General features: G+C 40.3%; 1 protein-coding gene across 1 annotated transcript; it reads right to left on the reverse strand.

The window, feature by feature from the left end:
- Positions 1-230: 230 nt before the first annotated feature.
- LOC132818536 (thrombopoietin receptor-like) lies at positions 231-24,805 on the reverse strand. The gene is made up of 9 exons (XM_060829596.1): positions 24,683-24,805; positions 22,528-22,687; positions 22,152-22,260; positions 20,348-20,523; positions 19,245-19,393; positions 8,017-8,176; positions 6,873-6,963; positions 4,054-4,141; positions 231-845 (listed from the first exon to the last, which is right to left on the reverse strand). The coding sequence occupies exons 2-9, from the start codon at positions 22,622-22,624 to the stop codon at positions 231-233; spliced, it is 1,485 nt and encodes a 494-aa protein (XP_060685579.1). The 5' UTR covers positions 22,625-22,687; positions 24,683-24,805.
- Positions 24,806-27,352: the final 2,547 nt, after the last annotated feature.

Genomic DNA, 27,352 nt, shown 5'->3' on the forward strand with positions numbered 1-27,352 from the left:
TTGTCCTACCTGCCTATCTTCTTTTCCACCTATCCACGCCACCCCCCTCCCTGCCCTATCACCTTCACCCCCTCTCCCACTCACCTATTGTACTCCATGCTACTTTCTTCCCATCCCGACCCTTGTCTAGCTTATCTCTCCACGCTTCAGGCTCTCTGCCTTTATGCCTGATGAAGGGCTTTTGCCCGAAACATCAATTTTGCTGCTCTTCCAATGCTGCCTGGATATTTTTATTCTTTGGCCAATGAGAACTGTTGTGAGAAAATATCTGGGGCTAAATCAGGAAGTAGGAGATATGAATGGTTTGAAATGTCTGTTGTACTCATTGATCGATAATCAAAAGTTGTTGATAAATTCAAGTGACCAAAGAGATAGAACATGTCATCATAACTGACTAACGATGTTGGGTGTTGTTGCTTCATGCTATTGATGTTAACCGACTGCACTGACAAGAACTGTTTATTCCCATTGATGTCATTTCCGAAACGTTCTTTATGATTCTTTGTGTCAGAGATCAGTGGACATACTCTTAATTGAGAATTCTGCAATGAGCTAGATCCGTCTCTCTTGTGACAGTTACTGTTTTCCTCAGGAAGAGATGATGAGTCTTGCAAATCTAAAATGACATAATTCTGACTGGGGGTGTTGGAATTTTCAGTTTCATGGTTCGGCATTCCTCTGTGTTGCTTGATGGTGGAGGATTCATTGAAGTGGTATTTCTGACAGGCATCCTCTTGCATTTCCACACATTTTATGTTCTCACTTTCATTTACTTCAGAAATGATTTCCAGAACTGGAGGCAGGATCTCATCATCAACACCTTTGTCACAGGTAGGCTGCAAAGGCTGTGGACAGCAAATGAGACACATTTTCTATATTTTATCTTTCCCAACCATTCGTGCAATGGAATCATAGAATCAAACAAACCCTACAGTGTGAAAAGAGGGCATTTGACCCATCGAGTCTGCATTGACCCTCTGAAGAGCATCCCACCCAAATCCAGACCCCCAACCTATATTAGTAATCCCATAGTTAATATGGTTAACCTACCTATCCTGTACATCCCTGGACACTAAGGGACAATTGACCCTGGCCAATCCGCCTAACCCCTGTAGAGCTTTGGATTGTGGGAGGAAACTAGAGGACTCAGCAGAAATCCACACAGGAAAAATGTGCAAACTCCATAAAGACAGTCGCCCGAAGTTGGAATCAGACCTGCGTCCCCGCGCTGTGAGGCAGCAATGCTAACCACTGAGTACTGTGCTACCCATGGGCTGATTGCTCATCAATAGGTCACTTAAGGGCGATTCTTCATGTTTACTAATGTTCAAGCTGGTGACTTGGCTGATGGTTACTCTTTAACATCCTTGAATTATTCAGACTAGTTATTCACTCTTACGTTTTGAGAAGAACTGGTGAGAAATGGACATTGGAAAGCAATATGCTTTTCCTTTTCCCTTGTGCATTAATAAGCTCTTGGAGCTGCCTGAATGCTGTAACATTTTTTGATCTTTCCTTTCTTTTGCCCAAGGATACCAAGGCCAGCTGGAAAGCTGGTTGTCAAACTAGCCTGGATTTGAGCAGCCAATTGAAAACAGTCCATGCTCTGGTGATCATTGTAGTAATAGACAAACATTGGGCCAAATTTGTAAATCATGAAATCAATTAAGGGACTAGATTTGAAGAGGGAATTTTTATGGATTATGACCTCTGTTGGCTAGATTAGACAGGTCAATCTGGAGACAAAATGTATTTTCTTCATACTCACTTCAGCTATATTGCTTACATCAGAGACTAAAACAAATGATAAAGGACTGATGGGGGATTAACATATGTGGTCATTGTCCAGGTGCAAGTTCACCTGAGAGCTAAACTCCTGACAAGATATTTACAAGGAGTCTTGTAGCTCACTAAGACACCTTGGCTTTTATAAGACCTGCACTCCAGCGAAAGCATCAATTCATCTAAGTAACTATAGGCCTTCTCTGAAACTGAAATAGTTCCAGGTTGTAAACCTTTTTTCTCTTCACCTATATTTCACCTATGTGCGTGTAGTTGTATGCGTGAGAGATGTCATACTTTAAACCTCTGAGGCAAGTGTATGACATTAAATAATTTTTATTATAAATTCACAAAAACTTTAACAGGGAAAAGCAAGCAATTGGACAAAGCACTTGGAGGGCATGACATTATACTAATTAACACGTAAAAATACTTTAGTCACCAAAAAACACATAAATTCTGTCAATGCTAACACTTTATCAATATACTCCAATATTCACTCCAAAAAATCTTATTGCAATTTTCTCTTGACTGGCATTTATTTATTTGTGTCAATCAAAATTTTGCCCAATTATAGAAGCTTAACCACAGTTGAAGTTAGGCTGTCAAATCTTTAATTGCCTGGTACATTCCTTTCTCTTATCTTGGTCAGAAGAGCTACTTTGATAACTTTTATGTCCTCTGGCACAGTTTCCAAATGAAAAGAGGCTAGAAAAATAAACTGTGTTCACAGCATCTGCTATTTTATTCACTATTCTAGGATATGAGTCAGAGGACTAAGTGCCTGTTTTCACTTGTAGTTCTGCCAATTTCTTTACCTATCAAATACAAGTGATTTCGTTGGAACTAACATGTTTGCAGGATACATACATATAACCAAATGAATTGGGAGCAGGAATTGGCCAATTGGCTTCCCAAGCCTCTTCATGGCTGATTTAATTGTGGTCTCATCTCTACTTTCCTGTCTATGTCCCACATCTCCCTCCTTTAACTCCTTTGTCAATCAAGAATCTATCTAATCCATGTTTAAACGCATTCACTGAGCTTATTCTCAAATAGATTGCACATATTAATAGCCTTCTGAGAGAAAAGAATGTCTCCTCATCTCTGTCTTACTCTGCATTTTTAAACTATGTTTCCTCGTTCTTGTCAGTCTCACAAAGGAAAACATCTCCTCAGCATCTACTGTATTAAGACCCGTCAGAATCTTACAGACATCAATGAGATTACACTTTATTCTTCCAAACTCCAACCTGCATACAGACCAACTTGTCCAACTTCTGTACATATGATAAGTCTTGCATCTCAAGATATCATTGAGCAAATATTGTCTGGAATCATTTCCTAATGGGGTATGCTCTTTCTTAAAGATGGACAGCAGCCACATAACCCAGAGATTTTTTGTAGGACCACAATGCCAGACCCAGATGACTGATCGAATGCTCAAAGCTCTGCTCCGTGGATGCTTGCAAATCCAACATGCACATCTCAATTTGCATTTGAGAGACACCAAATGATGACAGATGAAAATGGTGACAACATTAGCGTGTTAGCATGTGCCACCATGTGGCTACAACAGCTTGGAACAACACTCAAAACACTAATAACCAGTTCATAAAAACCAAAAGAACTGTGGATGCTGCAATTCAGAAGCAATAAAGGAAATTGCTCAAAAAGCTCAACAGGTCTGGCAGCATCTGTGGAGCGAAATTGGTTTTGATTGAGTGACAGTTCTGAGGAAGGGTCAATTGACCTGAAACATTAACTTTGATTTCTTTACACAGATGCTGCTGGACCTGCCGAGCTTTTCCAGCAATTTCTATTTTTGTTTCTGATAACCAGTTCATAGATTCCTTCTCAAAGACTAGTCTCTCTCAGCCATGAGTAAAAATGGTGAACCATATGAAACAAGCCTATCATGGATTTGATTTGCTGCATGTCTATAATGCATAGGGAAGGATGCCAACAGTGATGTTTTCTTGCTTATTGTGGTTCTATCTAATTTCTTCATTTCTTTCTATTGTACCAAGTTTCATGTCTTCCTTGGTCATGACTGAAGAAAAATTCTTAATTGACATCCTCATCACCCTTTGTCATCTATTTCTTTCATACATCAGAAAGATAAAATGAAAATTATTTGCTACCCCTGTACCCCAGTTACACAATATTTCCCTGAAACCTTGGACAATGAGATTCTGATTTATTTTTCAACAACTCCAAAGATGTGCTCTTATTACCAGTATTGTTTGTGTCATTGAATTATCACCTTACCTGGGAATATTTCTGAAAATCATTGAGATATCCTTCCAGGAGCCGTTCCATGTTTGGAATCTGTGGCCAAAGCTTGTTCTTCACATTACTTACAAAAAAAACCATAATTATTAAGAAGCGTTTGCATCTGTGGATAAAATTAACACCTCTGCACCCTTCCGGTAATATCATCTTCTGATTATTGAATATCTTTTGATTGCTAAATATTCCCAAAATAATATATGTATACAGTGCCTTTAATGTGGTAAGACATTTTGCGATGCTTCACAGAAATGTTGTCAGGCAAGACTTGAAACAGAGCTACACAGAAATATTGGGACAAGTAACAAACATTTTGTTGAGAAGGTGGATTTTAGAGGACCTCTCAAAGAAGGGCAGAGTGATAGAGACAGAGAGGCTTAGGGAGAGAATTCCATAAAGCCTAGGCAGACAAAACCCCGGTCAACATTAGCCACATGAAAAAAAAATGATTACTCAAATAACCAGATTAGGAGCGATGCAACACAGATTTCTCAATGGGTTGTGGGGTTTGAGAAAGTCGCAGAGATAGGATAGGGAAGGACCACAGAGGGATTGGAAGACAAGGCTAAGACTTTTAAATTTGAGGACTGGAGTCATTGCTCGTTTAAATACTGCAAACTCTATTTTTATCAAATAACCCATAATACTAAAGGATCTGTGAGCATTGATTATTTCTCTTGTACTGCTAATACTTTCATTAACTGGATCTTCCTCCACCATACTATTCCACTCAGTCCTAATGTTGCACCTATTAAAATGTATTTGATTGTTACAAGGTCTTTTAGAATTGAACATTTCTGCTCATGGTCAGACTGCAGTTTAGTGTTGGGTGCTTTATGTACATGGAGTATTACAACTCCTCGAACTGCATTCATTATCTTGAGATGATTCATACTGTAGTCTCTCAATGGCAAGCATACCATTTCTTAAATGAGAAGTCCAAAACTGTGTGTAATACTTGAGAAGTTGTCTCAAGAAGTGCTGGCATAAATCCAATAACACATCTCTACTTCTGACCTCAAATCCTCTTGCAATGAAGGCTTTTGCCTTTCTAATTGTTTGCTGCATCTCCCTATCTGCTTTCATTGGCTGTTGTACAAGAGCACACAGATCCCTTTCTGCATTCACACCTCCCAAATTATCACCATTTAAATCATACTCTTCCTTTCTGTTTTTCGCACCAAACTATATAGCTTCATATTGAGCCACATTGTACTTCATCTGCCATGTGTTTGCTCACTCACTCAACTTGTCTAAATCATCTTAATGCCTCCTCACATCCTCCTCACAACTCCGAATGCCATCTAGTTTTATATCATCAGTTAACTTGAAAATATTGCATTTAACCTCATCTATGTTATTTATATGTCTCGTGAATAGCTAGGACCAAACAATGATCCTTATCACTGCCTGCCACTCAGAAATATACCCATTTATTCCCACTCTCTGTTTCCTGTCTGTCAACTAAATCTCAGTCCATGCCAATATATTATCTCCTATACCATGTGCTTTAAATTTACCCACTAGCCCACACAAGAGACCTTGCTTGAAAATCCAAATACTATAAACCACATCCACTCATTCTACTTTATCCTCAAATCCCTACATCCTCAAAATTTCCAATTGATTTGTTAATGATAAGTTACTAGGAGAAAGTTTAGCTTTGATAAACATTTGATGGGTTTACTGTTGATAAACCCATGCTGGCATTGTCCAGTCTTGTTAATGTTTTCCAAATGTTCTCTTATCATATCCTTTATAATTGACTCTAGCATTTTCCTCACTACTAATGTAGGCTAACCGGGCCTGCAATTCTCTGTGTTTCTTTATACCTTCCTTCCTTTTAAGTAGTGGAGTTACATTAGCTACCCTCCAATATATAGGAATGGCATCAGAGTCTAAAGGATTTTGGAAGGTGACTACCAATGCTTGCAATATTTCCAGGGCCACTTCCTGTAGTAGATTTGGTTAAACATGTGATCTGGCCATCTTGGTGTCAGTTTCAATTTACAATTGCCTCCCAATGCAAACAGAGTGAATGAAAAGAATGGGGTTAAGGGCAAAATATTTACACCATTCAACAGTGGGGAACTTGATTTTGAAAAAATCCGATTCTTAGCTGCTAAGATGGCAAAACTTTTGGCTGGATTATGCCAGCTCCAGGTTTCAAGTTGGTTGCTTGGTGAATGGGGTGCAATATGGCCCTATTGTCATCTGTTCAACTACTGACTGCACCAGCTTTAACAAATACTATTCGGCATGCAACCCCACACTTTACTTCCCTGCTGATGTTAGTAGCATTGGTGTGACATTTAATTTTGGAGAGAAGCTCATGAGTCTGATTGCTTTTTGCTAACACTATACTCAATGTAATGTGAAGCCAAAGCCATTAGAAATTACATTCTCCTTTGTGGGCGTATCACCATTTGCCAGAATATTGAAAATCACTTGATTGATGAAATCCTCAGGCACACTATTCATTCAATGTTCCAATGTAATTTCTAATTTCAATTTTTAATCCTATCTTTTGTAATCTCGTTAAAATACAAAATACTATACTTAATCATATGATGTGATGTGCAGAACCAAAAGTGTGTGAAATTATTTTGTATGTACACTGTCCCTTGTTGCTTTGAAGAAAGATTAAGCAATGCAGTTTATTGAACTGCATGTACTTAGAAGCAGTGTTATTTACTATCCAAAGTTTTCTAACATTCTACTAATCGATCCAACTGATACCAGTGACTTCATGTTATGGTGCTCTGAATGATGCTTACCTGCAAAAATTATTACATTACCTGTAGACATTTGGAAAGATGAGATGGGACACAAAAAGTGCTATCACCAAAAGTAATGTGACACCAACAACAAGGGACACTGCTGTCGGATCTGTCAGGAAAAGTGAGTTGAGTTAGACGGTAAAAGGTTTTCTGCTCAAACAATACCTTTAATATCACAGAGAACTGCGTATGACAAATATATAAAATACTGTGTAATACATATTGTTATGTAGAAAGTGCAGCAGCTATCATATATCAAAAGATCACAAGCTGGAGAATGATTGACGACTTAATCTGTTCTTACATTGAGCTGAGGGAAGAATGTTGGGCATAATACAGAAAATTCTGTGTTTAACTTTGAATACTGTTGTGGGATCTTTAACATCACCAACTCTGTAGCTATGCAAGTGTCAACTTAATTTAGTTGATGGCTAATTGCGTAGTAATTGAGAATTCACTCTTACGATTTGAGGAAAATCTTTTCATATGAATAGTTAGGATCTGGAATGCACTATTTGACAGTATGGAGTAGACAGGTTCCATCAAGACATTCATAAATCAAACAGTTATGGGAAGAGAGCAGAGGAATTGTACTAAGTAGATTGCTCATTTGGAGAACTGACACAAGATAAGCTGAATGGCCTGTTTTGGTGCCTTAACAATTCTGTGATTCTCAGCTTCTTTGAACTGAAAGCAACGGGGAGGGTATATGTATTGAAGTGTCTTTGTAAAACCTGAAAACTCTCTGAGACATATCCTTTGACATGAACAGAAAATCCACCCCTGGTTCCTCCTATCAGAATTTAAAAGCTCTGTCTAAAAGGAGTGGAATTTCAACTGGAACTGGGCTCTCACTCTTCAATGCATTGGTTTGAGTTTCAGTTTGAGTTCTGAAAAATAATCCTATTTGATCCAAACAGTTAATCTTTATTTCTTTAAAGCTGTTGAGTATTTCCACAGCTAAAACAAAACATGCTTTATAAGTTTGGTGATCCTTCTGCATAAACCTAGGAATAAAGGGCCCAAAAATCAAAACTAATAGGAATTCTTACTTGATTTATGCATTTCCGAACAAAAATGTTCAATCTGGCAAAGGAGTCCTCTTAAGTATAAGCATCAGAGTTATATATGTCTTGATAAATTGAGAATATATTCCACTTACTCATAGAACCTGGGATTGTAGCAGTGAAGGTGTCTGACCAGCTGCTCCAGTAACCTCTGTATTTGACTCCATTGGGTTTAGCTCTAAGTTGCATGTAATATGTTTTACTGTGCGGAAGATCCAAGAGCTCACTGTGTAATGGCTTCTGGATAAGTAGTGTCTAGAAAGAAATAGCAAGAAATTCAAGGAATGGTCTAAAGCAGCCTTTATTTTCACTATCAGATACCAGCGAGCAATTGAAATAGCACAAAACATTTATATTTTCAAGATTGTTGCTTTCTACTTCAAAATATTTGTCTTATTGGTATCGTGGCTATATGTGCAAACTCACACACTATTGTGCTGTAAATTCAGATAAGCTCAGTGCTACTATCAATCGGTTCTCTTTTTCAGGCTTAATGGAAGAACTGCCAACTTAAGTTATTCTTGTTTTGCCCTGGTGTTATTTCATAAAAATTGCTGAGTATTTGCTGGTATAACCATAACTTTAGCTACAAGAATTAATTTTATTACGCAATCTTAGAATCCCTACAGTGGGAAGCAGGCAGATTGGCCCATTGAGTCCACACTGACCCTCCTGAAGAGTATCTTACCCAGACCCACCACCACTCCCCTACCCTATCCATGTAACCTGCATTTCCCATGGCTAATCCATCTAGCCTGCACATCCCTAGACACAATGGGCAATTTAGCATGGCCAATCCACCTAGCTGCATATCTTTGGACAGTGGGAGGAAGCCAGAGCACCTGGGGAAACCCCACACAGACACAGGGAGAATGTGCAAACTCCACATAGACAGTCACCGAATCAAACCTGGGTCCTTGGTGCTGTGAGGCAGCAGTGCTAACCACTGAGTCACCGTGCCACCCTGATTTACTGGAAAACCATTTTCATGATCTCATGTAATCCAGATAAGGTACTTCACATAAATGAATTTATTTATCAAACATCTGTCACAACTCAATAACCAAACAGACTGAAACGTCGAATCTCCTGTTCCTTGGATGCTGCCTGACCTGCTGCGCTTTTCCAGCAACACATTTTCAGCTCTGATCTCCAGCATCTGCAGTCCTCACTTTCTCCTCAATAACCAAACAGAATGACATTCACAAAGAGCAAAACAATTTGCATAATCTGCTTTTCATTCTCTCCCTTTACCAACAAATGCACAAAAAGATTAAGGTTCACATGCACACATTGTAAAATATAAGTTATGAGGTGGTATGCTTAACAAGAGCATCTATTCCTCAATTTTTACTTAGCAGTTAGCAACAGACTTAGACTTTTTCCCAGTTAGACAAGTGTGACTATTTACTGGAGTACAAGGCAAATCTGTTTTGGTGCCAAGCATGCTGAAAGCCAAAGTAATTAAGCATTACAAGTTCACATATCATCTTCACATGATAGTATTACTGTATTGGTCACTATCATCTGTCTCAGGGAGTGAGTGCACGGTGCAGCATTTTTATTCGGTGAGTTAAATTTGAATACAACGAACCTGCACAAAATAGAACACTTGCTCAGAATGACCCCTGGTATCGTTTATGAGAAGAGTAAGTAGGCTCAGACCTATAACATTGTGTTGTGGAACAATACTTGTCACTGCATCTCAGTGACAGCTTGTTCAATTACCATCATTTTTGGATTTTTCTGTGTAGCTAATTCTGAATCATGCCATCAATTGTGCTATAATTATATGCTTTATTTTTATTGGAAATCTTAGAGGTAAGGGAAGGTTTACAATTGGATGTGTCATTTGAGGAACTATGCTCCCAGTAAAGAGAAATATATATTTACAGAGTTGTAGGTGACTGAATCGGTACAATAGCATTTTTGTCCTAACTATGATCTGTGTTTCTTTTTGAGTGGATCCTGTCATTTCAATGTGGGATTGTTGAACTACTCTGTCAGCCTTTATTAAATACCTCATGATTCTTGGAAATCAAGTTAGTTACCTATTCACAGAGTCAAAGTAAATTGTGTACTGGTCTCAATGATTTCCCACTTTGTCCTCAATCTGTCTGAGAGCATTCTGCCTGGATGTATCACTACCTGGTCCAGCAACTGTACCATTCAAGATCGGAGACAGTTACAGAGAGTGGTGAACTCAGCCCGGACAATCACAAAGGCCAACCTCCCATGTATAGAATCTATCTACCAGGCCCGCTGTCAAGGAAAGGCTGCCAGCATTCTCAAAGATCCATCCTACCATGGCAATGCTTTTCTACAACTTCTACCAATGGGGAGAAGGTACAGAAGCCTGAACATATGCACCAGCCAGTTTCAAAACCGTTTCTACCCTACTGTTGTTAGAATACGGAATGGACTCACAAACTGTTAACATTTGTCTGTATCTGTGTTTTTGTTTTTGCCGCTGTTTACCTATTATTTACTATCTATGTTACTTAACTCTGTGATCTGCCTGTATTGCTTGCAAGACAAAGCTCTTCACTGTGACTCGGTACACGTGACAATAAATTCAATTGAATTCAATTCACTTGTCAGTTGTCAATTCATTGGACGTGTTGTCTACAATTTATTTTTAACTTTGTTTATTTATCATTCTCTGTTCCATGAGTATAGTCCAGCTAATTTCCATTCATTAAAATCCTCTAAATGCATTAAGCAATTCAGCAGCTCATTCCATCATCAATATTTAATTTTCGTACTGATTGATTCACTCGGACACAAGTCTGTCTCTGTCTCAGACATTTCCATGAGCTTGTCTTAAACTTTGGGAAATGATTTAAAGGAGAGACAGGGAAGGCAATGGCCTAGTGATATCATGGCTAAGCTATTAATCCAGAAACTCAGCTCCTGTTCTGGGTTCAAATTCCACCATAGCAGATGATGGAATCTAAATTCAACATTTTTAATGGGTGGCTCAGTGGTTAGCACTGCTGCCTCGCAGCGCCAAGGATCCAGGTTCAATTCCAGCCTCGGGCGACTGTCTGCGTGGAGTTTGCACTTTCTCCCCATATCTGCGTGGGTTTCCTCCTGGTGCTCCGGTTTCCTCCCACACTCTAAAGATGTGCAGATCAGGTGAATGGGCCATACTAAAATGCCAATAGTGATAGGTGCATGAGTAGGGGAATGGATCTGGGTAGGTTACTCTTCGGAATGTTGGTGTGGACTTGTTGGGCCGAAGGGCCTGTTTCTGCAGTAATCTAATCTAATGATAATTAATGTTTAAAATCAACAAGCAGGATGCATTTTGATCTGGAACAGCAACAGTATTGTCAATCACAGAAATTTCTGGATGATTGGTTTCCAATTTCCAGTTCTCTGCCTTGAAAAGGCAGATTTACAGAAAAGAATGTGTCATTGATAATTTCCTCTTCCTCCTTCACTGATGAAAATGTAATTTTTCCATTTCCTATCTCACATTACTATGACAGGTTGTCCGTTACTTGTTCAATTAGCCCTTTGACCATTTCCCCTGTATCTCACTCACTCTCTTCCTTGGTATACAGGCCAACCAGGACCCCTTAACCAGGATGGATTTTGGGAGACCAATCTGCAAATCTTGCTAACCAACTGTTCTGGCCTTGGTGAAGAGGTGCATGTGATTTTGAGTCATTTGTTACTTTTAACACTGGATTAGCAAGATGCTGAGTATTAAACAGGTGGAAATAACTAGTCATAGTCATAGAGATATACAGCACGGAAACAAACCCTTTGGTCCATCTCGTCCACACCGACCAGATATCCTAACCTAGTCTAGTCCCAATTGTCAGCATTTGGCCCATATCCCTCTAAACTTTTCTTATTCACATACCCACCCAGATCCCTTTTAAGTGCTTAAATTGTACCACCTCCTCTGGCAGTTCATTCTATACACGCATCACTCTCTGCATGAAAGAGTTACCCTATAGGTTCTTTTATATCTTTCTCCTCTCATCCTGAACCTATGCCCTCTTGTTCTTGACTCACCCATGTCAGGAAAAAGATCTTGTTTATTTATCCTATCCATGCCTCTCATGATTTTATAAACCTCTATAAGGTCACCTCAGCCTCCGAAGCTCCAGGGAAAACAGCCTCAACCTATTCAACCTCTCCCTGTAGCTCAAATCCTCCAACCCTGGCAACATCCTTGTAAATCTTTTCTGAAACCTTTCAAGTTTCACAACATCCTTCTGATAGGAAGGAGGCCAGAATTGCATGCAATATTCTAAAAATGGCCTAACCAATGTCTTGTACACCAACAACATGACCTCCCAACTCCGATATTCAAAGTTCTGACCGATAAAGGAAAGCTTACCAAACGCCTTCTTCACTATCCTATCTACCTGCGAATCCATTTTCAAGGAACTATGAACCTGTACCGCAAGGTCTCTTTGTTCAGCAGCACTCCCCAGGATCTTACCATTAAGTGTATAAGTCCTGCTCTGATTAGCTATTGACTTATTATTTTCTATAAATCTGCTTTATAAGGAAAAAAAGGAAGTAAATGGAATTTGGGAGAATATAAGATAATGGTGTAGAGGGTGACATGTTAGCACGGATAGAAGACTTGCTGGTTGGCAGAAAACAGAGAGTGTGCATAAATGGATCTTTGTCAAGATTAGAGTGGTGCTGGCAAAGCACAACAAGCCAGGCAACATCGGAGGAGCAGGAAAATCGACGTTTCAGGCAGGAGCCCGTCATCAGGAATGACCTGACCTGCTGTGCTTTTCCAACACCATTCTAATCTAGATTCTGATCTCCAGCATTTGCAGCCCTCACTTTCGCCTCACATAAATGGATCTTTGTCTGATGGGGGATATATGACAATAACAATCCCACAAGAGTCAATGCTGGGGCCTCAAACTTTTGCAATTTACAGCAATGACTTAGACGAGGGATGCAAAGGCATGGTAGCAGGTATACAGATGGATACCAAGATAGATAGGAGAGTATGTTCACTGGAAGATGAATCAAGGAAGTTGCAGTCATATGTAGATCAGATGATTGACTGGACAAAATCTGGTAGGTGGAATCACTTTGGCAGGATATTTGAAAAGGCAGAGTATCACTTAAATGAAGAATGACTGAGGGATTCTAAGATGCAGAGAAACTTAGGTGTTCTAGTGCTAGAATCACTAAAGATTAGTATGCAAGTAGAGTATGTAATTAAGAAGACTAATAGGTTGCGATCCTTTTTTATTAGAACGATTAAACGTAAAAATAAAAATGGCACACTTCAGTTGGACAGGACATTAATGAGATCAGCTTTTGAATGCTGTGGAGTTTTGGTCTCCTGTTTTAAGGATAGATGTTTATACATTGGTGGCAATTCAAAGGATGCTTCCTAGATTAATGCCCAGAATGAGTGGGTTGTTTTTATAATGATAAGATGAATGTTTGTGAAGGTTTGTAGCTCAGGTTGAGGTTTGGGATGTAGGTTTGCTCGCTGAGCTGTAGGTTTGATATCCAGACGTTTTCATGGCTAGGTAACATCATCAGTGGCAATTTCCAAGTGAAGCGAAGCTGTTGTCTCCTGCTTTCTATTTATATCTTTCTCCTGGATGGGGTTCCTGGGGTTTGTGGTGATGTAATTTCCTGTTCATTTTCTGAGGGGTTGATAGATGGCATCTAGATCTATGTGCTTGTTTATGGCGTTGTGGTTGGAGTGCCAGGCCTCTAGGAATTCTCTGGCATGTCTTTGCTTAGCCTGTCTCAGGATAGTGTTGTCCCAATCGAAATGGTGGTTTTTTTCATCCGTGCGTAGGGCTATGAGGGAGAGGGGTTGTGTCTTTTTGTGGCTAGCTGGTGTTCGTGTATCCTGGTGGCTAACTTTCTTCCTGTTTGTCCTACATAGTGTTTGTGGCAGTCCTTGCATGGAATTTTATAGATGGCGTTGGTTTTGTCCATGGGTTGTACTGGGTCTTTTAAGTTTGTTAGTTTTTGTTTGAGAGTGTTGGTGGATTTGTGTGCTACTAGGATTCCGAGGGGTCTCAGTAGTTTGGCTGTCATGACCCCTCGGAATCCTAGTAGCACACAAATCCACCAACACTCTCAAACAAAAACTAACAAACTTAAAAGACCCAGTACAATCCATGGACAAAACCAACGTCATCTAAAAAATTCCATGCAAGAACTGCCACAAACACTACGTAGGACAAACAGGAAGAAAGTTAGCCACCAGGATACATGAACACCAGCTAGCCACAAAAAGACATGACCCCCTCTCCCTCATAGCCCTACGCACAGATGAGAAAAACCACCATTTCGATTGGGACAACACATCTATCCTGGGACAGGCTAAGCAAAGACATGCCAGAGAATTCCTAGAGGCCTGGCACTCCAACCACAATGCCATAAACAAGCACATAGATCTAGATGCCATCTATCAACCCCTCAGAAAACGAACAGGAAATTACATCACCACAAACCCCAGGAACCCCATCCAGGAGAAAGCTATAAATAGAAAGCAGGAGACAACAGCTTTGTTTCACTTGGAGGTCGCCACTGATGATGTTACCTAGCCAGGTAATGAAACGTCTGGATGTCAAACCTACAGCTCAGCGAGCAGCCCCATTTGGAGTACTGTGTCCAGTTTTGGTCCTCACACCTCAGGAAGGACATACTGCCACTGGAACGTGTCCTGCGGAGATTCACACGGATGATCCCTGGAATGGTTGGTCTAACATACGAGGAACGGCTGAGGATCCTGGGATTGTATTCATTGGAGTTTAGAAGATTGAGGGAAAACTTAATAGAAACTTACAAGATAATACATGGCTTGGAAAGGGTGGATGCTAGGACACAGTTTCCGTTAGGCGAGAATACTAGGACCTGTGGACACAGCCTTAGAATTAGAGGGGGTAAATTCAGAACAGAAATGCGGAGACATTTCTTCAGCCAGAGAGTGATGGGTCTGTGGAATTCATTGCCGCAGAGTGCAGTGGAGGCCGGGACGCTAAATGTCTTCAAGGCAGAGATTGACAGATTCTTGATGTCACGAGGAATTAAGGGCTATGGGGACAATGCGGGTAAGTGGAGTTGAAATGCCCATCAGCCATGATTGAATGGCGTAGTGGACTCAATAGGCCGAATGGCCTTACTTCCACTCCTATGTGTTATGGTCTTATGGTCAAACCTACACCCATAAGATGAATGTGGTGGACTTGTTTCTGCTGAAGTTCAAGAGAGTGAAGGGTGAATGAATTATGTAAGACCCTGAATGGTTTTTGCAAGGTGGTTGTGCATAGGAGATTTCCTCTTGTGGGTCAGTCTAGAACAGGGAGGCAAGGTCTTGAAATTAGGGGATACCCTTTTAGGAGGGAGACAAGAACATTTTCCTCACAGGGTTACGCAACTTTGGAACTCTGTCTCAGCAGGAACTGGAGGCGGGCTCATTGAGCATTTTGAAGGCATATGTAGATAGTTTCTTGTTGTGCACAGAAATGAAAGATTATGGGGAATGGTGGAATTGGAAACACAAAAGAATCAATCACAATCTTATCGAATGGTGGAGCAGGCTCAAGGGGCTAAATGGTCTACATCTGCTTCTATTTTGTATGTTTGTATATTGACACCATCAACAACACTGAATCTTTTGTTTGTGGTCCATATCTGCCATTGGGAGGAAATGTAGGAAACATGAGGACCATTTTTGATGAGGCAGTCAGTTTGCTTGTTACCTCTAGAAACTTGAGGATGGTGAGCAGGTATCTGAGTCAGGAAGGTTAATAAAAGTCTCAAGGTCTTGTAGATTGTCAGCCTCAAGTCATAGGTGGACCTCACTAAAGTAGGCCAAAAGAGATGGTTCCGTAAGATGAAAGTATCATAGGGAGGTGATTTAAAATAGTTTTCACATATAAAAGGCCATACATTTCAAGTAAAAGAAAAGGCCACCATGTTGGAGTGACAAACCCCCCATCGTTGGATGATCAGCAGTCCCAAAAATGTCAATGAAAATAGCAAATGCAAGAGTTTTTTTAACCTTGGTGTCCTGGGTGGGAGATTTGTTCGTGTGGTTCGGGAGGGCTTAAACAAGTTTGGCAGGGGGTAAAGCTACATATTTGAGAGGGGGTAGTTGTAGATGGGGCAGTGACAGGATGTGGTGAATCTATCGGAAAGGCTTTTCATGTGGTGAAACAAAGGGATCAGTTAAAGTGTGCTTTAATGCAAGGAGTGTCAGAAATAAGAATGCTGAACTTAAAGCATGGATCAATACTTGGGCTTACGATGTTGATGCCATAACGGAGACATGGGTTTCACAGGGGCAGGAATGGTTGCTTGATGTTCCAGGGTTTAGAATGTTTAAAAAGAACAGGGAGGGTGGAAAAGGAGGAGGGGGTGTAGCATTGCTAATCAGAGAGTGCATCACAGCTGCAGAAATGAAGGTTGTTAAGGAAGGTTTGTCTACTGAGTCAGTATGGGTGGAAGTTAGGAACAGCAAGGGAGCAGCCACCTCACTGGTGGTTTTCTACACACACCCTAATCACAGTAGGGAGATTGAAGAACTCATAGGCCAGCAGATTTTGGAAAAATGCAGATGTAGCAGGGTTGTTGTTATGGGTGACTTCAACTTTCCCAATATTGACTGGAATCTCCTTAGTGCAGATGGTTTGGTTGGAGCCATTTTAGTCAGGTGTGTTCAGGAGGGTTTCCTTACTCAGTATGTGGACGGGCTGACGAGGGGAGAGGTCATTTTGGATTTAGTGCTCGGCAATGAGCCAGGACAGGTGTCAATTCTTGCTGTGGGAGACCACTTTGGTGACAGTGACCATAACTGCCTCATATTTACCATACCCTTGGAGAGAAAAAGGAGCAGTTACCAAGATAAGGTATTTAACTACGGGAAAGGAAATTATGACACTGTCAGACAGGAGTTGTGAAGTACAGATTGGGAGCAATTGTTCCACAGAAAGGGAACAACAGACATGTGACTATTTAAGGAATAATTGTTGCAAGTGATGCACAAATTTGTTCCTCTGAGACAGGCAAGAAGAGGTAAGATTAAGGAGCCTTGGATGAGAAGAACAGAGGAGATTCTTGTCAAAAGGAAGAAGGCAGCATATGTAAGGTGGAGGAAGCAAGGATCTAGCACAGCTTTAGAGGATTACAGGCCTCCGAGAAAGGAGCTCAGAAATGGATTGGGGAGAGACAGGAGGGAGGCACGAAGAAGGCTTGGCAGGAAGGATTAGGGAGAGCCCAAAGGCATTTTACTCATACATGAGGAATAACAGCATGATCAGGGAGAAGGTAGGGCTGGTCAGTGATAGTGTAGGGAACTTGTGCGTGGAGTCTGAGCAGATAGGGGAAGCCCTAAATGAGTTTTTTGCTTTGGTTTTCACCAAGGAAAGGGACTTTGTTGTGAATGAGAACTTCGAGGAGCTGAGAAAGAAGCTTGAACAGATCAAGATTGATGTGCTGGAAATTTTGGTAAACATTAAGATTGATAAGTCCCCAGGGCCAGATTAGATGTATCCTAGGTTGTTCCGGCACACGAGAAAGAGGGTTGCTAAGCCACTGGCAAAGATCATTGTTTCCTCACTCTCCACGGGACTCGTACTGGAGGATTGGAGGAAGCGAATGTTGTTCCTCTTTTCAAGAAGCGGTATAGGGAAATCTCTGGCACTTACAGACCAGTCAGTCTTATATCTGTGGTTAAAAAAGTTTTGGAAAGAATTCTGAGGGATAGGATTTATGATTATTTGGAAAAACATAGAGTGATTTAAGGCAGTCAGTATGGCTTTGTGAGGGGCCGGTCATGCCTCACAAATCTTATTGAGTTCTTTGAGGAGATAATGAGAGAGGTCAACGAAGGTTGAGCAGTGGATGTGGTGTATATGGATTTCAGCAAGGCATTTAATAAGGTTCCCCATGGCAGGCTCATTCATAATGTCAGGAGGTATGGGATAAGGGATATTTGGCTATCTGGATTCAGAATTGGCTGGCTGACAGAAGGCAGAGAGTGGTTGTAGCTGGAAAGTATTCTGCCTGGAGGTCAGTGTTGAGTGTCCTGCAGGGCTCTAATCTTGGGCCGCTGCTCTTTGTAGTGTTTACAAATGACTTGGATGAGGAGGTTGAGGGGTGGGTTAGTAAATTTGCAGATGACACAAAGGTTGGAGGTGCCGTTGATAGTATCAAGGGCTATTGCAGGCTGCAGCACGACATAGAACAGGATACAGAGCTGGGCTGAGAAATGGCAGATGGAGTTCAACCTGGATAAATGCGAAGTGGTGCATTTTGGGAGGTTGAACTTGAATGCTGAATATAGGATTAAAGGCAGAATTCTTGGCAGTGTGGAGGAACAGAGCGATCTGGGTATGCAAGTACATAGATCCCTCAAAGGTGCCACCCAAGTGGATAGGGTTGTTAAGAAAGCATATGGTGTTTTGGCCTTCATTAACAGGGGGATCGTGTTTAAGAGCCGCGAGGTTTTGCTGCAGCTCTAGAAGTCTCTGGTGAGACCACACTTGGAATATTGTGTCCAGTTCTGGTCGCCCTACTATAGGAAAGATACAGAGGCTTTGGAGAGGGTGCAAAGAAGGTTTACCAGGATGCTGTCTGGACTGGAGGGCTTGCCGTATGAAGAGTGGTTGACTAAGCTCAGACCTTTCTCTCTGGAGAGAAGGAGGAAGAGAGGTGATCTGACCGAGGTATACAGGGTAATGAGAGATTTGGATAGAGTCAATAGCCAGAGACTCTTCCCCAGGGCAGAATTGACTGGCATGAGGGGTCATCGTTTTAAGGTATTAGGAGGAAGGTATAGAGGAAACTTCAGAGGTATTTTCTTTACACAGAGAGTTGTGAATGCATGGAATATATTGCCAGCGGTAGTGGTGGAAGCAGTGCCATTAGGGACATTTAAGCGACTGCTGGACATGGACATGAACAGCAGTGAATTGAGGCTGCGTAGGTTGGGTTGTTTTATTTTAGACTAGGAATAATCCTCGGAACTGCATTGTGGGCTAAAAGGCCTGTTCTGTGCTGTACCTTTCTATGTTCTATGTTGGTGGATGGAGCACTGGCTCTCTACCAGCACCTTCTATTCTGCTAAGCTGTTGGGTGTCCATCTCCATCCCTTGTCTATATTTTGACCTCAGTGGGGGCTCACATACTGACTAGGATGTTGGCATTTGGAGATTCGCCTTAACTGGTTCTTTTAATGGCCCTGATTGGTTACTTGCTGAAGATTTTGGCTTGTTAGCCCATGGTGGAAAGACTGTGGACCTGTCTGACAACAATCTTAGCTCTTTGATTGTCTATCAATTCACCACATTCACCCACTCACCTTCCAGTCTGTGCCATTTTCCTCAGAGTATCTGACCTGATAAATCATTTGTCCCAGGAGTTTCCTGATTGGTGGCTCCCAAAAGAGACGTAACTTCCCACCAGTTGTGTTGATATCAATCGTTATAATTCTTGGGGGATTGGGACGAACTGTGAGGTTTAGATAAAAGGTAACAAATACATATTAGTATAATTATACTATCAATGAAGGAAACTGTTTCTGGAAGTTTTCGTTTAAAACCCATCTGATTCACTAATGTAATTTAGGGAAGGAAACTGCCATCCTTACATTGGCTTGCCCACAAAGCCCTCATCCCATGAATGAATAAAAAAAAAGACCCATTATAATGAATATTAGTTGCTATCTGTGGTTAAAGATAACATCCAGCTTTCAAGAAAGGTACCACTTTTGCATGTTTTTTTCACCAATATTAATCACTAAGTTTAACTCAGGAAATCTTGGTGGCTCTTTAATTCTGTGGGATCCAATTTGCTTTAATTGGCAGCAGTCCAGAATCTGAATCAGGAAGGTTGTGGGTTTAAGCGTGTGCACGCACGTACACACACACACACACACACACACACAATAGATTGACAAACAAGATCGTTAAGGTGCCATCTTTCAAATGAGGTATGTAACAAAAGCCCCATCCTACACTCTCAAGTTAATGTAAAATATCCTTCAGTGCTATTTGATGAAGAGTAGCTGAAACCTCTCTGGTACTCTGGCCAAGCTTTACCCGAAATAAATGTCAGTTTATTTCATTACTGTTTGTGGGAACTCGTTGCATGTGAATTGACATCTTTGCTTTCTAACTACAAAATTGCTAAACTTCAGAAGTATCACTTTGGTGTAAATTGGCTTGGAATGTGCTAAGCTTTTGAATGTGGCATAAATGAAGTTCTTCTCCATTTTACAATTTGAGAAGCACGATCTAGGTACAAGTCTACTTCCTTTAGTTGGTGTTTATGTGTGCGAGAAAGGAGGAGAGATGGTTACATAACAAAGACCACGAGATTACAGTAATTAGATGTACTGTAGACAGGTGTGGTTATGGAAAATGTTATGATAGTATCCAAGGTAACTAATTCTGTCTCACTTACCAACATTTTCAGTCCTGAAAGGCTTTTTATAAAACGTCTGTGTGTGATCTGGGTAGGATGCATTAATGATAATAACAGTCTTATTGACTTCTGATGTTGCAATTGTGCAGCGGTATGTGATGGCATCACTTGTGGTAGCATTTCTTTGATTGCTGCATTTTTTCCATTCCACCTTCCTGACAGAAAGATTAAGAACTTGTTCAATAAATGGCAGCAAAATGCAAACCAGAAAATGTTTTGAACTTTCAAAATTTTGATGACATGAGTGACCACTTATCCTGCTCTACCTTCTTCATTTATTATATCTTGGTGCAAGCTGCCTATGCACAGTAATAGGAGATGGTGCAAACAGCAAATGTTGTCAAGTTCAGCAAAACTGTGTGATCAACTGGGACAAAAACCACAGCAAGAGCATTTGCCCATTTCTATAGTACACATCTTTATATCTCTTAACTCTGTTCATAGCATTTCAAAACATGTTGTAAACCATTGTAATGGCCTCCATAATCCTCTCCAGATTGAAAACAATTGTGAGTTTGACATCTGAGTTTCAAGTACCGGTATGTGTTTTCAGACTGTAGTTATACTTGCCACTGACCACAAGGGGATGCTCTAGATTCATGATTGGTACGCTGCAATGGCACACTGAAAACCTGTTGTCATTTTCAATCACATGAACTTTCATTGTTGACCACAAAATACCTCTTCACATACCTATACAAGTCTGACTTGCAGCTCCAATAGAAAATATTCCACCAGATGCTTTAATTGCAGAAATTAGGCTCCCTAACCATTTGGATTTGGAGGTGCCAGTGTTGGACTGGGGTATACAAAGTTAAAAATCACACAACACCAGGTTATAGTCCAACAGGTTTAATTGGAAGCACACTAGCTTTCAGAGCGACGCTCCTTCATCAGGTGGTAGTGAACTGGTGTTGTGTGATTTTTAACAATTTGGAGCCTTCTCTTGCCTTTATTAGGACTGATGTACGTTCTGTAAAGGAACTAATTACGTTGAAGCAGATTTTTAACCTGGACTACAAGTAATGGTAGCCACTTTGGAGCATATGGCATAGGGATTAAAGAGAAATTGATTTAAAGAGCTGGCTGTTGGAAATTGGACTAGAGTAATGGAGTCATACAGCATTAAAACAGGCCCTTTGCTCTAACTTATTCATGCCAACCTGGTTTCCCAATTTAAATTAATTCCATTTGCCTGCGTTTGGCCCATATCCCTTTAAGCCTTTTCTTTTCATGTCCTGAACTAAATGTCTTTGAAATGTTTTAACTGTACTTGTATCAATCAGTTCCTCTAGCAGTACATTTCACATACGAACCACCCTCTGTGTGAAAAACTTGTCCCTCAGTCCTTTTTAAATCTTTCTCCACTCACTTTAAAATTATGCCCTCTGGTTTTGAACTCCCTGACCCAAGGGAAAAAGACCTTCAGTATTTACGTTACCTATGCCTCACATGGTTTTATAAACCTCTGTAAGATCACCCTTACAGAGGGTGAAAAGAGTCCAAGCCTGTCCAATCTCTCCTTCTAACTCAAACCCTTCAGCCCTGCCAACATCTTTGTAAATCTGTTCTGTTTACTTTTCAATTCAATTTTTTTTTAGATTGCCCTAAAAATTGCTGATGGATTTTAGTAGAGAAGTCTCCATATGTCCTGCCTTCCCTTTTACAGTCAGTCTCCCAATTGCACCCCTAGCCCACATAACCTGTACCCACTGCAAAAACTTTGCAAGTGTCTGTCCCCTTTAAGGTTTCCGGAAAATCAATGTTTGCGCAGTAGAATTACCTTGTCTGGTAGTACAAACTATAAAGAGCAACAGACTCAGTATTATTCACTTTCCACTGACAGGTTATGTACTGGAGATCAGAGGTTGAACATCGTAAATGTATTTCATCTGAAAACAAAAGGTAGATTATAGGTCAATGAGCAGGTGAAACACAGCAAGCAAAAAGAATATGAAATACATTTGTTAGTTTAACCCAATTGTATTTTACACTGAAAACAAATATTTGTGAGAAAGGCATGTATTTTGTAATTATTTATGGGACGTTATAGAATCTTTTTTGAAGAGACTGAGGAAGTCAACACATTTTTAATAGTATACTGCACGTATTGATATTGAAGAGTGTTGATACTTGGCATTAATTTACTTTAAAGTCACCTGAAGAATAGGGAGTTACAGCTGATACTGCATCTGACCAGGCACTCCAGAACCCATCAAACGAAATGCCATCAGGTTTGGTGCGCAGTCGGACCATATACCTGATTCCCGCCTTTAAGTTTTGAAGATCATGCTGCTGTTTGGCATTAACAGTCTCTCTCTGAAAGAAAAGATTGGTTAGCTATTAATTTAGCACTTAAAAGAGAAAATAGCCTGTAGAACAAGGGTTTTAATCCAGTGCACATCAAAGGGATTAGGTCTTGATCCTCCTACTGGCATCAAAGAAGAAAATACTCTCTGTTTGACTGTAGCACCAAGATTGTGTGATTTGTTGCAGTGGACTTCAGGACAGTCATAGAGTCACAAAATCATAGAGATGTATAGCACTGAAATAGACCCTTCAATCCAAGTTGTCTTTCTGAGCAGATATCATAACCTAATCTAGTCCCATTTGCCCCGCTTGGCCTATATCCCGCTAAACCCTTTCTACTCATATACACATCCAGATATAACTTTAGATGTTGTAATTGGATCAGACTCCACCACTTCCTCTGGCAGCTCATTCCATACACGCACCACCTTTTGCGTGAAAAAGTTGCCCCTTAGGACCCTTTTAAATTTTTCCCCTCTCACCTAAACATATGCTTTCTCGTTTTGGATTTCACCACCCCAGGGAAAGGGGGTGTCTATTTACCCTAGTCATGCCTCTCATGATTTTATAAACATCTATAAGGTCCCCCCTCAGCCTCAATGCTTCAGGCAAAACAACCCTAGCTATTCAGCCTCTCCCGATAGCTCAAACCCTCCAACCCTGGCAACATCCTTGTAAATCTTTCCTGAAACCTTTCAAGTTTCAACATCCTTCCGATCGGAGGGAGAACAGAATTGCACACAGTATTCCAAAAGATCCCTAACCCATGTCCTGTACAGCTGTAACATGACCACCCAACACCTATACTCAATAATCTAACCAATAAAGGAAAGCATACCAAATGCCTTCTTCACTCTCCTGTGACTCCACTTCGAAGGGACTATGAACCTACACTCCAAGGTCCCTTTGTTTAGCAAAAGTCCACCGGACCTTACCTGCTCTGATTTGCTTTTCCAAAATGCAGCACCTTGCACTTATCTAAATTAAACTCCATCTGCCAATCCTTAGCCCATTGGCCCATCTGATCAAGATCCAGTTGCAATCTGAGGTAACCTCCTTCGCTGTCCACTACACCTCCAATTTTGGTGTCATTTGTAAACTTACTAACTATACCTCCTATGTCACATCCAAATCATTTATTTAAATGATGAAAAGCAATGGACCTAACACTAATCCTTGTGGCACACTACTGGTCACAGGCCTCCAGTCTGAAAGGCAATCCTTCACCACCACCCTCTGTCTCATGTTTGAAGTCATTAGATCTGAACATTTGCTGCTGCATAAACAAGTCTGCCTTTGTATGTGTCTAATTATGTATGTATTACGTCTTATTTAGTATCCAGTCTAACTTTCACCATCCTTATAGTATGAGACTGGAACTGAACTCCAACTGAATAATGTAAATAACTGATTTTGCACCTCACGCAATATGACAAAGAAGTGACTGTGAATTAACGTCAGTAAGCAGACAGAAACTTCTGTGGGTAGGAAAGTGGTGGAGTAAATAGCAAAGTAAGAAACCAGAGTTAAATATTACCTGATGAACTGACTACCTTTTAAATATAGAACAAGAAACAACAAGCCATTTGAAATTCTATTTTTAAAGATTTTACAGTCTCAATTTCTCAGCGATGCTTCATTGTTTTACCAATGGACTAAATGTCCTCCTTCTGTGGCAATGTGCTGTGTTCCTAAGATTTATGTAGGGATGATAGTGAATATAGTAACGGTATCTTGGAACTTCCCAGGTTACATCAGGTCAGTTTCATGACATGATTGGAAACATTATTGATTTGATTTGATGTATTATGGTCACATGTACCTAGATTCATTTTGCATGCAGTATAACTACATCATACCATACAATGTGCATCAGGGTAATAGGAACAAGCAAAGTGTTGCTTTTGGTTTCATCTTACTGCTAATGTACCAAATAAACTCTTAAAATAGAATATATATATATATATAAGCAAACAATACTCTTCTCTCATTGGATTTACTCACCTTTTCTGAGGCAGGGCCAGATTTATCCTTCCAATAGCTAATCTCATATATTAGAAATTCATTTATATCTGGATTTCTTGGTGGGATCCAACTGATCTGGAGCTGGTGTGGATTTCCATTTAAATACACAGTCAAGTTAGAAGGTGGGTCTAAGAGAACTGGGTTAAGAGATAGAATGACAATATTTAAACAAATGACCATATTTAGTTTGTTAATAATCTTGTCTTACATGGAATATTGTTAATCGAAAGATATTTGAGAATAGCTGCACCGGAATCATTCTGGTGATGTTCTTTCATTATTTACATTCATAACAACATGAATGTAAAATTTGTAATCACAGAATCTGTATGGTGTGGAAGCAGGCTGTTCAGCCCATCAAGTCCACACTGGCCATCCTGAAGAGCATCCCCCCCACCCTGTCCCTGTCCCTGTAACCCTGCATTTCCCATGGTGAATCCATCTAACCCACATATCATTTGACCATGGGAGGAAACTGGAGCACCCAGAGGAAAGCTATGCAGTTATAGGAAGAGTGTGCAAACTCCACATAGAACACTCAGGGTAGGATCAAACCTGGGTCCTTGGGGTTGTGAAGCAGCAGTGCTAATCACTGAGCCACTGCACTGTTGCTTATCTCCTTACACGCACCAAACCCTAATTACATAAATTTTGTAATGTCACCTATTTGCAACACAATAGATCAAACATTTGCAGCATTTTGCAAATTGAATATTATAATCCTTGACCCCACCATCCTTGCAAACTGCATTGCATCTCTAAAATCTCTGTCCTTTCCAAATTTCTTGTTCATGTTATCTTTCCTGGAATTCCATGTTTGATTCCCTCCAATCCTTTGCCACATCACTGAAACAACTCTTATTAAAATCAAAAATGAAATGCAGTATGACTATGGTAAAGATAAACATTCCCTCCTCAGCCTATTGAATTGGCTTCAGTCTTTGAGACAGTTGATCACAACAACCCACCAACATCTCTCTAGGTGGATAAAATTTACTCAGCTGATTCCATTCTCATCTATCAAAGCATAGTCAAAATATCCCTTGCAATGTGTTCTTTTCCCATTTCTGCATAGTTGCCTCACTTGTGCCTCAAGGATCTATCCTGGACCACCTCTGTTTTCGCAACTATATTCGGCTCCTCTGTTGCATGATCTGAAAGCACAAATTTAGTTTTGACATGTGTGCTGATGCTACATTGCTCTATCTCAGTACTAACTTTTTCAACATCTCTATTGTTGCTAAATTAACAGCTTGCTCAGTTGACATCTAGTACTTGATAAGCAGAAATATTGTCCAATTAAATATTGGGAAGACTGAAGCCATTTTCTTCAGACTTGACTGCAATCTATTTTCCTCACTACTGACTCCAACCCTCCTCTTGGCAACTATTTGAGATTAAACCATACTGCTTGCAACTGCAAACCTAGTGTCATATTTGCAACTGAGGTTGGTATCAACCTATATATGTGCACCATTTCGAAAGTTGCCTATTTCCACATTCTTCTCAATACCCAAATTCATCCCTGTCTTTGCCTCTCTGTTGCTCTTGTTGATTCTAGAGTTGACTTTTCCATTGCACTTTTCGGTGGTGTCCCATATTCTATGCTCTGTAGACTTGAAGTTATTCAAAAGGGTGCTGCTCATAACCAGCTTACATATTGCAAATGTTAACTGTTAAACTACCTGCACTCGTGTAATTCTGGCAGCTTGAGTATCTGATTTTAGTTGCTTCACATTGATGATTGTGTCTTCATCTGCCAAGGCTGTAAACTCTGGAATTTCCTCCCTAAAACTCTTACCTCTCAGATTCACTTTCCTCGTTTAAGATGCTCCTTAAAGTCTATCTCTATGTCTAATCTTTGTGTCATCTGCTTTAATGTCACCTTATGTGGTTTATGTGATCTTCTGATAGTGAAGCACAGTATTAGAGACACTATATAAATACAAGTTCTTGTATTTAAAGTAAGAGTGACATTGATAGTATTTAAGATGATCACATTTAGCCAACTTGATGATGGCCAGAAAATGAACAAAATAAAATGAATACAGTTTATTTCATCCATGGGTTGAGAGCTTTGCTGGCCAGCCCAGTATTTATTGCCCATCCCTAAGGGTAATTAAGAATCAAATATGTTGTTGTGGGTCTGGAGTCATAAGTAGTCCAGACCAGGTAAGAGTGGTAGTTTCCTTTCCTGAAGGATATTAATGAACCAAGTGGGTTTGTCCCAACAATGACAATGGTCATCATTAGACACTTAATTCCAGATTTTAACTGAATTCAAATTCCACCATCTGCCATGGTGAGATTTGAAGCTGAGTCCCTAGAATATTACCTGGGTCTTTAGATTAATAGGCTAGTGCTCATGATAAGACATCAAATGTTTAGTGTTCCAATTTCTTGTTGTCAGAGATAATGCAATACCTGACAAAATATTTACAGTAGTGTCAAACTGTATTCACTAAATGAAAGAAGAGGAAGAAAAAGACCATCACTCACCAACTGATTCAATTGATACAAGTTGTCTGATTTTCGACACATTGGAAAATGATTCACTTAGTTCAATGTCAAATGGTTGAAAGAGCAGAATGTCCTCTGCTGGGATAACACAGACATATCGCGTTGTATTCCTAAGAACCATGTATGAGG

This window comes from Hemiscyllium ocellatum, chromosome 9 (genome assembly GCF_020745735.1).
Source record: "Hemiscyllium ocellatum isolate sHemOce1 chromosome 9, sHemOce1.pat.X.cur, whole genome shotgun sequence".
NCBI classification, from domain to species: Eukaryota; Metazoa; Chordata; class Chondrichthyes; order Orectolobiformes; family Hemiscylliidae; genus Hemiscyllium; species Hemiscyllium ocellatum.

Excerpts from the sequence above, each read along its gene's own strand:
- LOC132818536 (XM_060829596.1), bottom strand. The coding sequence starts at position 22,624 with ATGGTCCGACTGCGCACCAAACCTGATGGCATTTCGTTTGATGGGTTC. Across the intron at positions 20,524-22,151 it reads AGTTTGTACTACCAGACAAG|GAAGGTGGAATGGAAAAAAT; the intron begins GTAATTCTACTG and ends TCTTTCTGTCAG. Across the intron at positions 846-4,053 it reads ATTTTCAGAAATATTCCCAG|CCTTTGCAGCCTACCTGTGA; the intron begins GTAAGGTGATAA and ends TGCTGTCCACAG.